At 56.1% G+C, this 13,725-nt stretch overlaps 1 protein-coding gene across 4 annotated transcripts in view; it reads left to right on the forward strand.

The window, feature by feature from the left end:
* The window catches only part of STARD8 (StAR related lipid transfer domain containing 8), a 38,506-nt gene extending 25,845 nt beyond the window's left edge, over positions 1 to 12,661 (forward strand). For 2 of the 4 annotated variants that reach the window (XM_090264061.1, XM_090264064.1), the window contains exons 3-14: positions 1,964 to 2,045; positions 3,034 to 3,097; positions 4,350 to 5,764; positions 6,430 to 6,603; positions 7,594 to 7,753; positions 8,232 to 8,430; positions 8,738 to 8,948; positions 9,213 to 9,327; positions 9,616 to 9,840; positions 10,801 to 11,018; positions 11,128 to 11,304; positions 11,456 to 12,661. In XM_090264061.1, the coding sequence (XP_090120187.1) occupies positions 1,964 to 2,045; positions 3,034 to 3,097; positions 4,350 to 5,764; positions 6,430 to 6,603; positions 7,594 to 7,753; positions 8,232 to 8,430; positions 8,738 to 8,948; positions 9,213 to 9,327; positions 9,616 to 9,840; positions 10,801 to 11,018; positions 11,128 to 11,304; positions 11,456 to 11,573 (3,158 nt within the window). In that variant the 3' untranslated portion in view covers positions 11,574 to 12,661. The remainder of the gene's footprint in view (positions 1 to 1,963; positions 2,046 to 3,033; positions 3,098 to 4,349; positions 5,765 to 6,429; positions 6,604 to 7,593; positions 7,754 to 8,231; positions 8,431 to 8,737; positions 8,949 to 9,212; positions 9,328 to 9,615; positions 9,841 to 10,800; positions 11,019 to 11,127; positions 11,305 to 11,455) is intronic. The other 2 variants (XM_090264062.1, XM_090264063.1) reach the window with 2 other exon arrangements.
* The last annotated feature ends 1,064 nt before the right edge of the window (positions 12,662 to 13,725 follow it).

Below are 13,725 nucleotides of genomic sequence, written 5' to 3' on the forward strand. Positions count from 1 at the left end.
CACAAGAGGTCGTGTACCCTGGCCCTGCTCCCATAGTGACAGCCTCTCTGTCCTACATCATCATCTCTACTAGGCGGCTCTCATCAGCTCTCAAGCTCCGCTGTTGCCATGTGTAAAGTACAGGTACCTTGTCTTGACCAGGGCCGCTGCTCTGTACCATTCCGGGGATGCCAGCTGCATAGATGCAGTGTGGAGCATGCGCCCTGGCAGCCCGGCCCTCACCTTGTCTTCCCCACTATCTCATCTCTCTGTTTCCCTTCACTTTTCCATTTTTCTTCAGCATTCATAGTAGCTGTTTCCACTTCCCCTCTTCTTCCAGCATCCCCACTACACCCTGACTTCCCCCCACTCTTGCCAGCAACAGCCCTTGTCAAGCTCCTCTGTGCGGTCAACTTCAGTGGTCACTTCCCAGTCCTTACTTAATCTCTCCAAAGCGTTCAGTGCGGTTGGCCACTCACTTCAGCCTCTCGAAACGCTCCTCTCCCGACTGTGTCTCTGGCTGCTGCTCTCAGTGTCCTTAGCTGACTCTGCTTCCTCTAGATGACAGCTAAATGTTGGAGTGTCTCAGGGTTAAGTCCTGGCCCCTGTTCTCTCAACGTGTCTTCCCCAGGAGATTCTTGTCCCAAGTACCATCTATATTCTGGTGACTTCCAAATGTCTCGCTTGCTGTCCAGACTTCATGCCCGAGCTCCAGGTTTATCTAATATACTGCCAATCACTGTCTACTCAAAGATCTGCCAGGTGCCTCCTATTTAACAAGTCTGACTCTGAGCTCCCACTGCATCACTGCCCACTCAAGCGCTGTAGCCAGGAATCATCCTCAGTCCCTCTTTTCCTTCATCCCCCATGACTAACTCTTCAGCAAGCCCCTTCTTCCTCCAGAATATTTCTTGAATCGATGCACTTCCTACCACCTTCACTGCCACATCAGTGTGACCGGCTGTCACCGCTCGCCTGGCCTAGTGTGGCGGCCTCCTTCCTGTGCTCCCTGCTCTGCTGTGAATGCACAGCACCTAGAGGCCTCTTGAGCATGGACCATCCTGTGTCTGCCAACTGCCCTTTCTTTACTCCTCGCCGCTTCGCTCACCACACTCAGGCTCCTTTTTAGCGCCTGCTCCCTCCGGGCCCTCTTCCTCTTCAGAGCCTTAATGTTAGTCCTGCCAGGAACTGTCTACCCAGGCTCTTTGCAGGGCTCTTGGCATGACCTCCAGCTCACCTCTCTAGGAAGAACCCCCACCTGGCCTCTCCTTACCCCATCACTTTGGCCGATGTCTTTTGCAGCACTGATTACTGCATTCTCTTGTGTGTTTCATGTATTGTTTATTGTCTTCTGCCCCCAGGAGAGTGGAAAGCCCATGAAGGCAGGGACCATTTCTGCCTCATTTGCTGTTGTAGCCCCAGTGTCAGGCACAAAGTAGATGCTCAGTGAATATTAGGAAATGAGTAAATGGGCTGGTTTTACCAATAAGGCTGCTCTCACCTCCTCCCTTGCTCCTTCCTCTCTCCCCCCCCCTCTTTAAGCCCCAGGGAGTGGGCCCCCTGCTCTGCATAGCAGTAGGAAACGTTTCTTCTGTCCTTGCTCTCTGCCTGCTCCTCCACTCCCCACGGGGCCAGGGAGGAGGCCCCCTGTTTGAGCAGCCCAGGATTCAGAGGGGACTGAGGGAGTGCTGTTGGCTTTTGGCAGCCACCCAGGGCCTCAGGCGTGCTGTCCTTGGTGGACCTGCCTCACTGACTGATGATGTGTCCCTCTTGTCTAGCTCTACCCTCCTGGCCTCTCCTCAACCTTTCTGCTGACAGCCAACCCTCCCTTCCTGGGCCCCTCCCTTCCCGCAGGCGTCCTCCTCCTGCTCTGCTCTTGTCGCCTCCCCGCCTCCCCAGCCTCCCCTTTCCAGCTCTTAAGCGCTGCTGGTGGAGTTTCTGTGCAGCCGCCCTCAACTCATCTCGGCTTCTCTCTGCCATGCAGAAGGTTCATTTCCCCTGGATATTGGCTCTGTGAAGAAGGACCACGGTTTTCTGGACGAGGACTCTTTGGGGGCCCTGTGCAGGTAGGGGGGGCTGAGGGCCAGACCTGGGAGGCTGGGGCCCAGCTTGGGACTTCTTCGTGGGAAAAAAAAAATCCCTGTGCCCCTAACAGGAGGAGCCCCACGTATTAACAGAGCTCATGTACTGCAGTTACCCTGCTCGGTCTGTCTTCTGGGTCTGTGACATCCTCACCCACACAGGCGCTCTAGCTGGAAAACCAAGGCCTGGCCTCGATTCTCTTCTCCCTTCAGTTAGATCCCACGGACAGTCCTCTCATTTGTCCTCTCTCCACTTACACCAGCTCAGCCCTGTCTGAGGTCAAACCACGACTTCTTGGATCCATTACAGCCTGCTCACTGGCCTTCCTGCCTTCCATCTCTGCATTTCCCTCCTCAGCACAGTCTAGCCACCCACCAGCCACTAGAGTCCGTTTCCAGACGGGCGCTCCTCTGCTAAAAATGTATCACTGCCTGAAGGGGAAAAATACAGAGCTTTTTAGCATGACACCTGAGGTCCTTCGCAATCTGGTTTTGACCAACCTTATCAGTCTGAATCTCTTCTCATAACTACACTGGTCTTTTTACTGTTTTTCTCTTGACCTTGTCCCAGGCTCCTGTTGAAGCCTGAGATAGGAGTCCCTCTGTCTCTGTCCCTCTGAGTCCCATTTCAGTCTTCCAGGAAACCTTATCTGACTACAACTCATCTGTTCATGGAACTTTCTTGTCCCACCCTCTGTGTGCCTACTGTGCCTTCTGGCTACTCTGTTCTTGAACCTTTCCCATCTCTGTAGTGGTTTGTCCACACATCTGTTAGCTCTCAGAGGACAGAGGCCACAATCTCCCTAGCATCATTTCTGGCACCAAAATCCTCACGAACACTGGGCTTGGGAGGAGTTTCGTTGGTTGGGCACATGCATTAGTGGATGGCATCTTGGGAATGTCTCGGTAGGTTATGTTGTACAGGCTTTGGGGGTTGGGACCCTTGGGTGAGCACTGCTTCGTTTCCTTGCAGGAGGCTGATGACCTTGAACAATTGTGCCTCGATGAAACTGGAGGTTCATTTTCAATGCAAGCAGGTGAGTCATGGCAAGAATGGGGTCTGTGACCTTGCGACACCGTGGGGAACCCAGGAACATACACAAACCACTTTCAAAACTAGTTCCAGTGTCCCAGCAGTCTGGGATATTTAGAGCAGTACCTTGCTCCAGGCTGGGGGCAGGGTGTAGGGGCCTCTGGGAGGCCTTTGGGTTTTGGCAAGTCTGGTCTAGAGGCTGGAGTATGAGAACAAGCACCCTGGCCCTTGGCCTGACCCACCGCCCCTCAGCCCACCTCTGCCTCCTGGGTTTACTCGTAACCTGACCTAGAGATGGTGTTTCCTTAAGGAAAGCCATCTGCGTCCGCTCCCTGCTCTGTGATAGCAAAAATTCCTTGACTAGTAGGTAGAGACAGAATAATGTGATGGAAAAATCATGGCCTCTATGGTCTTAGAAGTCAAGGTCCATAATCCCACCCAGCCTGAGTCCTTTCTCTCTGAGCCTCATTTTCCCCAGCTCTGCAATGAGTGGTGGGGAGGAGCGTGAATAGGTTCCAAAGGATTTTCTGCCTCTGCCCATCTGGAATTGCTGAAACCGTGATGACTGTCATTCTGTACGTAGCCCTGGAATGTGGACCTGATGACCCCATCCTGCCCTAGGGTCAGGCTTTGTGGATTTCTTCTGAGGCTTTCTCTCCTAGAGGCCTGCAGCGAGATGCATTAGCCAAGTTGCCAGAGCCCTGGCCTGAGAAGCAGGGAACCCCCAGGACCGGGTCCCCACTGACCGCTCAGTGACCTTAGGCAAGCCTCTTCCTTACTGTGGGCCTTAGTTTCCCCTCCTTGCAAATTAGAAGAAAAAAATATCAGATCTCCTCCCAGCTCTGGCATTCTGTGATTCTGATCTAAGACACTAGCCCAGACTTGACAGGATGCTGAGGACAGGAGGTCAGGACACCTGGATTCTAGGCTGACTCTGTCACCGACTTCCTGCATGATATTGCATGACCCTGGGCAAGTGGCTTCTCAGGCTGGGGGTCTGGGTTTCACTCTCTGTAAATGGAGAGGGATTAGATCAATCCCATGACCTTTATCATCCACCTGGGCTCTGTCTATGCCTCCTGGCCTCCTCCTTCTGGCATTCCCGGATCCAGCTCCCTCTGTAGTACATATCCCCAACCAGAAAGCAGGGCTCTCTTCCACAACCCCCCGCCCCAAGCATTTGGAGGTGGATAGTGGAGCACAAGCAAGCGCTGGTGGGTGGACTTCTCTGACCGACCCTGTGGTGCCCTTCGCAGAATGAAGACTCAGAAGAGGAAGAGCAGTGTACTATCAGCAACCCCTCGGTCTCACAGCAAGAGACGCAGCACTGGTCTCGTGTGGGCTCTTCTGACCTGCTGGCCCCACCGAGCCCTGGACTACCAGTGACATCCAGCTGTGAGAGTGTCCTCACGGAGCTTAGCGCCACTTCCTTGCCGGCCATCACCGTGAGCCTGCCACCCGAACCGGCAGACCTGCCCTTGCTGGGCCGTGCCTCTAGCCCAAGTGACCAGTCCCGCCTCAGCCCCACCCAGGGCCCAGAAGGTCCCCGGGACAAAGCCAAGAATCGCCGTCCCCGTAGCTTCCTTAAGCACCTTGACTCCCTGAGGCGGAAGGAAAAGAGTGCCAGCCGGCAAGCTGAGCCTGAGCGTAGCCCGGCCACCTTGGAGAAGGCCACCAAAGCCTTCTCTTTCCGCAACCACCGTGGCTTCCTCTCAACTGGATTCTACAGGGCCAAGAACCGGGCACACACCTCAGCCAGGGGCGGTGGCACTGAGACCCAGAGGGCCTGGGAGGTCTGGCCTGTGGCCACGCTCCGGCATCCTCAGCGGGTACACAGGGGTGATTACCTGGTGCATGTGCCTGGGGACCACAAACCAGGCACATTCCCTCGCTCCCTGTCCATCGAGAGCCTATGTCCTGAGGATGGACACCGTTTGGCCAATTGGCAGCCAGGCAGGCGCTGGGGCTGCGAAGGGCGCCGGGGCTCTTGTGGCTCTACAGGCAGCCATGCCAGCACCTACGACAACATGCCCGAGCTGTACGCAGCTGAGCCTACACTGGCTGGGGCTGAGGCTGAAGACGAGGAGGGGGGTCGGGGCAGCTCTGCCCACCTAGATGACATCCTCCAACATGTGTGGGGGCTGCAGCAACGGGTAGAACTTTGGTCTCAGGCCATGTACCCAGAGCTGGAGCCCAGAGATAAGGAAGAAGACGACGATGAGGAAGAGGAAGAGGCCGCTTCATCAGTGGAAATAGTCACAGTTGATGGCGAAGATCAGCCTGACGCTCTGGCCCAGGAAGAGGCTCCAGCCCACAGAGAGTCCTCAGCCTCAGGCCGGGATGAAGTTCAGACAGTGGTCCTGGTTCATGCCTCAGCTGAGCTCCAGGCGCAGGCTGAGCTGCAGGCCCAGGCCGAGGCCAAGCCACCAGGCCCAGACCGGGAGAAGGAGCAGGAGGCGAATTCAGGTGGGGAACCCACCTCGGCTTCCAGTCTGTCTGTGGAAGAAGTACACTCCATTTCTGACACTGTGGCCTCCTCCAGTGAACTGGACAGTAGTGGGAACTCCATGCATGAGGCTGAGGCTGCCGGGTGCCCAGCTGCACTCCAGGCATCAGCACCCCGTGAACGACGAGATTCGGGCGTTGGGGCCTCACTTACCAGACCCTGCAGGTGGGACTTCTGGGTAGGGACAGGGGCAGGGGACTCTGTTGTCTCTGTCTCTTCCCTCCCCAATTCCCTCCTTCCCCTGTCTCCTCTCCCTCCATCTTCACCACCTCCCCAAGCCAGTTTCTTAGTTATGTGGCCCAGGGGCAGGTTCTTGGGAGCTGGCTGATTGCCTTTAGGCACCGAGGTGCAGCAAGGAAACAGCAAGAGGATAGGACTTGGCAATCCAGAATGTTTGGTTCTGGACATGCCTCTGCTGTGGCCTCGAGCAAATCCTAGCTTCTTCTTGGGCCTCGGCTTTCCCATGTGTAAATCTATGGCATTCGAAAAGCTGATCTCTGACCCCCAGCTTTGCCACTCTGGACTTGTCACAGCAGCCCCTCCACTGCAGCCCTGGAAGGGTAGGGGCTGGGTAGTACTTGATGGCACTAGATGGGCCTGAGCTCTGTGCCACCTCCCTGATAGCATCTGAGCCACTGGGCAGCCCTAAAAGCTTAAGAGTAAGGTTTTTGTACCCTGGGGCCTAGCAGCAATGATGATAATGGTCACGTCTCCCTGCCTTTTTTGGTGGGGGGTGGGGTGGGGAGAAAAGGCGCCAGAAGAACACAGCCCTTTCTATGGTTGGGCCAACCCTGCTCCTCTGGCTTTGTCCACCCCTCATCCCTCACCAGGAAACTCCGTTGGCACAGCTTTCAGAACTCCCACCGGCCCAGCCTCAACTCGGAATCGCTGGAGATCAACCGGCAGTTTGCCAGCCAGATCCACCTGTTGCACAAGGGCTCCCTGCTGCGGCTCACTGCCTTCATGGAGAAGTACACTGTGCCCCACAAACAGAGCTGGGGCTGGTGAGTGCTCCTGGGCCACAGCGGGCATAGGGGCGCTGCTCACCTCGTCCCTGGCTCCCTTCCTGCCCCTACTCCAAGGCCCCGGGTAGGTCAGCCTCAGAAGGCAGGTGCAGACAGGCAGAGCCCCCAGGCCAGTGGAATGGTGGGAATGGTCACAGGGCTGGAGGGGCAGTGGCCTGAGAGGTCAGCGTGGCTTTGGGTAGCTTGTGTGGGTGAGGGGTACACGTAGGATGCATGGGAGTATGAGTGCCATGTGTGAGGAGGGATGGGAGTGGGGAGCATGAGGTCCTTGAGCTGTCCTTCCTCTACCCCTACGTCCATGCTACCACCAGCGACATTGTCCAGAAATGCAACTTTGGTGGTCATTCTCCTGATAAGCACCCTTCTGTGGCTCTGCGTTACCCAAGCTTCCTTCACACCATAATCCTTTCATGTTCCAGCCCTGCCCCGTCTGCCGGGCTCTTCAGCCTGCCACTTCTAAGCAACGCCACTGTATGGCCAGTTGTCTTTTCCCAAATGTGCCATACTCTTTTTCCTGCCTCTTTGCCTTTGCCCATGCTGTTCTCTTGGCCTAGGATGCCTTTTCCCCATTTCTCCTCTGGGACAGTGCCTACTAATTTCTCAAGAACCTGCTGAATTTCTACCCACATCTGAGGCCTTCCCTGACCCACTAGGTACAGCTCCCCTCCCTCATGGGTCTTCCTCATGGGTCTTCCGCTAAGCCCTCGGCCCACTACTGACAGCATGTATTGTCATTGCTTGTTAACACAGTTATCTCCTTAGCCTGACTGAGAGCTCCCTGTATTCCTCTACAACTCCGTAAAGCTGGCCCCGGAGCAGGTGCTATTAGCAAATGTCAACTCTGGGCATATGGTGTGTTTCTTAACCCGCTCTCACCTGCCTAAGTCCCTCAAGACTGCAGACAGTCCCCAAGCGGTGTCCAGGCCTACCCCGTGCCCCTTCCTGATCTCTCGTCACTCCTCCGAACAGGTCAGTGCCCAAGTTCATGAAAAGGAATAAAACCCCAGACTACCGGGGCCAGCACGTGTTTGGGGTGCCACCTCTCATCCACGTACAGCGCACAGGCCAGCCACTGCCGCAGAGCATTCAGCAAGCCATGCGCTACCTGCGCAGCCAGTGCCTGGACCAGGTGAGACCCACGGGGGAGCCTGTGGAGAGGTGGTGCTGGGAAGGAAGTCTAAGGCTAAGGAACTGGGGAGGGAAGCCACTCTGCTCTGCTCCTTGCCCCTGGCTTGGCCCAGCACAGACCTTTCCTAGCCTCAGAAGGCCCAGCAAGGATAGAGCCAAAGCTCCCCTCTTCCCAGCCCCTCTGTGCCAGCCTCTTTCTGGCCCAGGTGCTCTACTCCCCAACTTCCAAGAGCCTCCCTTAGCCTAGGTCCCCCTTTTCCTATTCATTTCCAGTAAAGCCATGTTTGTGCCTGGCCCATTGCTATAAAAACCCTTTTCTTTGGTTTTGCCATTTTTCTGCAACCCTGTGCAGCAGGAGGCCTGCTGGGCTTGGCAGTCTCTAGGGTGGCCTGCACTTGTGACTCCCAGTCCATGCCTGGCCTCACAATCTCCCTTCCATGTCCCCCTTCTTCCCTCCCTCCCTGACCTGCATGGGCCAGGTGGGCATCTTCCGCAAGTCTGGAGTGAAGTCTAGGATCCAGAACCTGCGCCAAATGAACGAGTCCTCCCCTGACAACGTCTGCTACGAGGGCCAGTCGGCCTACGATGTGGCGGACCTGCTGAAGCAATATTTCCGAGACCTGCCCGAGCCTATCTTCACCAGCAAGCTCACCACCACTTTCCTGCAGATCTACCAGCGTGAGTCGTCCGTACTCATCCCTGGCCACCTGCCCCCCTTTAAACCATCCTGGAGAGAAGCCATGTTCTATTCCCCAAACGCAGTATATGGGAGGATAGAGGAAAGGCCCTGAGGAAAGGCAGGGACTTACCTAGGGTTACACTGTTCATTTGAGCAGAGCTTGATCTTGTACCCGGAGATGTCCCAAAGCCCACCTTTGCCGGTCTCTCTCACTGAAGTCCCTTGGGACCACTGTTTCTTCTGTGTTCCTAGAAGCAGTAGGCTCTCAGGGAATAAGAAAGCCCTTCTGCCATTTCTTCCCCACAGTCCTCCCCAAGGATCAGTGGTTGGCAGCAGCGCAAGCTGCGACTTTGCTGCTCCCTGATGAGAACCGAGAGGTGCTGCAGACCCTGCTCTATTTCTTAAGTGACATTGCCTCTGCTGAGGAAAACCAGATGACAGCTGGCAACCTGGCAGTGTGCCTGGCACCCTCCATCTTCCACCTCAACGTGTCCAAGAAGGATAACCCCTCACCCAGGTGAAACAGTGTAGCATGTGGGGTCCGGCCAGGCAGGGAGGGTTTGCCCACTCTGGCCCGCCTTGGACTTCAGGCCACTGATGCCTGGCACTGCAGTTCTGAGGCAAGACCACAAGGGGTCAGCCTCACTCCTCAGGGACCAGGGACTGGTTGGATGGATGCTGTGAAGCAGGTTGTTTTGTGTTCAGGACTGGCAAGCTGGCTTCCCGGGAACCGGAAACCAGCCTGTCAGCCATATTACCTCCTCTCGGCCCCTCCCTCCAGGATCAAGAGCAAACGCAGCCGTGTTGGCCGGCCAGGCCCTAGGGACTTGAGTGAGAACATGGCAGCCACCCAGGGCCTGTCACATATGATCAGTGACTGTAAGAAACTTTTCCAGGTGAGTAACTCCAGGCCATGATGCCTACCTCCCAGACTCGGAGGAACCATCAGGTCTGACCTTTGCACCCCAAGTCAGGGATAGGGCCCAACTTGACACATGTCCCTCAACCTCCTACTTCCAGCTCTCCCCTGCAAGGTTTCTCACCTGCCTCACTGCCGTAGCTAGGCCTCCCCATCCCGTGAACATGAACTTGACAGACTCTGTGGGCTCTGGGATTGGGGGTCCCTGACCCTCTCCACTGCTTGCTCGCTGCGGCCCCAGCCCCATGTGTGTGTGCCCTGCCAGGTTCCCCAGGACATGGTGCTGCAACTGTGCGGCTCCTATAGCGCAGCTGAACTCAGCGCCCCTGGGCCAGCCCTGGCTGAACTGCGGCAGGCCCAGGCCGCTGGAGTGAGCCTGAGCCTCTACATGGAAGAGAGCGTCCAGGAGCTGCTGCGCGATGCTGCCGATCGCTTCAAGGGCTGGATGAGCGTGCCAGGGCCCCAGCACACAGAGCTGGCTTGCAGGAAGGTGAGTACCGTGCTTTCTGTGGTTGCTGTGCGGCTGGGAGCGGACTCTGGGCAGGCAAAGGGCCAGGGATCTCAAAGGAAGGAGCTTCCCTGCCAGTCTCACTGTGCCTCTGCCTGATACTTGGACATTGTCAGCCAGCAAAGCCACAAGCAGATGAAACCAAGGGATCTCTCTCAGGGATCATTTGCCAGAACTACCTCCCTGAGTCCCCCACTCCAGACATGTCACTACTGTTAGAGCCTCACCTCCCATCTCTTCCTGCAACACAGTCACACTGTGCTTCTGTCCCTGATGTCGTGCTACGTGGACGGGCCAGCCCCATGCCTTACTTTTCCCAAGCTACTGAAGCCCCAACTTGACATGCCCTTCCTCCTGTCACGCCCCAGGCTGGAGGTGACTTCTCTCTGTCCCTCTCTTGGCACCTGCTACGTTCTTTCTCGGATTCTGATTGTGAGTAAGACTGCACACCTGAGGTTTGCCACGACTGAGCGGTCATAGGGAAGCCTCCCTTAGGGGGTTGGGGTGAACAGTCAGCCCGGCACCTGGTACGTACAAAGGGCTCAGTGAGTGGCAGCTTTTGTTGCCCTGCACATTTTCTGTTCCGTCTGCCGTGCGGTGAGTTCCTCAAGGACCATCCCGATCTTCTCTTCCCGTTCACGTCCAAAAATTCCCAGCACTGTGCACATTTCATGGTAGAGCCCGGTAGGCCTCCGGGAGCATGTGTCTGTCATCTCTCTGTGCTCCTGAGCAGGTAGAGAGAAGCAGACATCCAGAAAGGAGCGAGAGGACAGGGAACACAGGGATGGCCTGCCCGGGGGGTGACACCGGTTAGCACAGGAGCCCTGCAGCCTTCCCTTGTCGGGGCTGGCGTGCGGGTGGGCAGGCCAGGACTGGAGGTGGGGGAGGGGGTGCCCTCCGGCCCTGACAGCTGCCTCCTGTGTCCGCCCCCACGGCCTGCAGGCGCCGGACGGGCACCCCCTGCGTGTGTGGAAGGCATCGACCGAGGTGGCGGCGCCCCCAGCTGTGGTGCTGCACCGTGTTCTGCGGGAGCGGGCCCTCTGGGACGAGGACCTGCTGCGGGCACAGGTGCTTGAGGCCCTGATGCCGGGTGTAGAGCTGTACCACTACGTCACCGACAGCATGGCGCCCCACCCATGCCGCGACTTCGTGGTGCTTCGGTGAGGGACTCCAGCTGCCATTCTGCTGTGCTTAGGGGGACAAGGGGGAGGTGGGGTGGGGACCGGCATCAGGAACCTGAATATGTGTGTGTGTGTCCCTTCCCCACAGGATGTGGCGTTCTGACCTGCCTCGCGGGGGTTGCCTGCTTGTCTCCCAGTCCCTGGATCCTGAGCAGCCTGTCCCAGAATCTGGGGTGCGGGCTCTGATGCTCACTTCCCAGTACCTCATAGAGCCTTGTGGCCTGGGCCGCTCCCGGCTCACCCACATCTGCCGCGCTGACCTAAGGTACCAGCCCCCCCCCCCACCCAGTGCCCTCCCTGCCTCTGCCCCGTGCCGTTCATCCCTGGGGGCTGGGGCAAATCTCTTCTTCCTTGCCCCTGGAAAAGGCTCCTGGTTAGACCCCATGGCTCATGCCTGCCTGCTTCTTCCTCCCCAGGGGCCGTTCTCCTGACTGGTACAACAAAGTTTTTGGGCACCTGTGTGCCATGGAAGTGGCAAAGATCCGGGACTCCTTCCCCACCCTGCAGGGAGCTGGCCCGGAGACAAAGCTGTGAGCCTTGGCCTGGCTCCAGGGAGACACAGCTCAGCCCCCTTGGTACAGAGCACAGCAGACCCCAGATGCTGCTTCCAGGGGCAGAGCCTGGCCCCATCCCCTTAAGTTCCTCTGCACATACAAGGGAAAAAGAATTTCAGTGCCCCATCTCCACTCCCCCCACCCACCCCCAAACTTGTGTTCTGCCTTCCTGACAAGAGCCATTTGTAGGAGCAAGAAGACTGCCATTGCCCCCAGGCCCACAGAGCCACCAGTCAGCCTGAAACCTTACTGGCTCTCTGCCTGCGGGGAACAGAGGGAGAGGGCACTGTGTGCTCCCAGCTCTCTGCCCTTCTGAGAGGCCAAGCCATCCTGTTTGGTACTAGGGTCTCTTTGAGATTGGACAGGAGGTTCTGGCCCTGCCTTTGTGCCCAACAGTGACCCTAAACTAGCTTTTCCAGAGAAATTGAACGGGACTGGATGGGCACATGGGCAGAGTGCAGGGCAGCCCCAACCACCACAGAGTATTATATCTGTGTAAATACGATGCTGATTTTTATGAGGCTGATTTAAACAGTGGGCACAGATGGGCCCCTAGTAGGCGACATGACGATTTGGGATAGCTTGGGACATGAGAGTGAGGGAGGGACCTTCTTTTCTCAGGTCTCAAGAGACCAATGAACCAGCTTCCCCTGGTTTGAGCCCCATATTTGATCTGCCACTTCATGGGGTCCCATGCAGCCTTTGGCCATGCACTGCCACATCTGGAGAGTAGACAAACTCACTCCCACCACACAGGCTGAGCAAAAGCAGATGGTGGCAAGGAGACACGTATCTGTGTCCCCATCCCTTTTCCTGCTCTTTATGCCTGTGGTACCAGGCTATTATAACAACCCCTTCTTCAAGCAGAGACCTGGCCCCTGCTTCAGGTGGCCAGCCAGCCAGATATCATCTCAGCTAGTGTCATCTCAGCCCATTAGGGAGCGATCCAAACCCAATCTATCCCACCTATTGGCTGTCTTGGTTCATGTGGAAATTCAAGTGCCCTTCAAGCACCAACTCATGATTGATTTTCTTTTGGCTGAATAAACTGAAGTGGGATCATTCCTAGCCAACATTGTACTTATTAATTCTGTTTTACTTGTACCTATAAATATTGTACAGTCAGAAGATATATATGTATTTGTGTACATATAGATACATATATACATACACACATCTATATACACACATATGTTCTATCATGAGTACTATAATCTATGGGTGGGAGCAGGGTGGGGGGCAGGGCACTTAAGATGAGATGGGGGAGGTGGAGAACAGAAGCCACATGACTTCCTCAGCAGAACAATAAAACATTACTAGAGATGCACTCTGGCTGTGTGACTGTCTTTTGCTGAGATGCTGGGCTAGGGACTGAGGTCATTGTTAGGGTCAGGTCATGAACATTACTGGCCTAGGACACAGGGAAGTCACAGGAGAAATAGGGGCAAGGCTTCAACTCTTCTCTTTGGGAGGAGATTTGAAGGTGAGGAGGAAGGATTCCAAGAAGCCACAGCTTGGGCAGAAGCTGCAGACCCCATCCCCTGTCTTGGCCAGGGTCCCCCGTCTGAGCCGCCCATGAGTATAATCTCAGGAGTCCTGACAGTAGCAGTAGGGAGAGATGTCTGGCTCTACTGTCCTTCCCCTGCTATACACAGCTCGAGCTCAAGGATGAAGAGTGGAAACCCAACCCTGGGAGGCTTGTGAAAGCTGTTATACTCATAAGCCAGGTTAGGAGAAGTCTAGAGTGTCTTGTGGCAGCTCCTGGACTGGTTCTAGTGGCCAGCAAAGCCCAGGGGACTAGGGGGGCCCCCTTCTGTTGACTTCTCTGGAGGAAGGAACTTGCCTCTTCCCTGTTGTTGTAGCCAGAAAATTCCCAGCCTCCGAGGGACAACTAGAGAGAGTACAGACTTTGTAGTCAAATCTGTTTGCATCCTTTGAGTGCCGTCGGATAGCATGGAACTAAGTGCTTCTCTGTGGGGCAAATAGGCCAGGGACACCTTGTCACAAGTTGGCCTCAGTAAATGTTCACGTTGACCTGCTTCTGTTTGAGTCACCGCCCAGTCCCACTTCACTATCCCCTCCTACCATTCTCTTCTAGGTCTAGTCGGCAGGGTGAGCGGAGGGCCTGTCAG

This window comes from Furipterus horrens, unplaced genomic scaffold (assembly GCF_987537825.1).
Source record: "Furipterus horrens unplaced genomic scaffold, mFurHor1.1.pri manual_scaffold_17, whole genome shotgun sequence".
NCBI lineage: Eukaryota > Metazoa > Chordata > Mammalia > Chiroptera > Furipteridae > Furipterus > Furipterus horrens.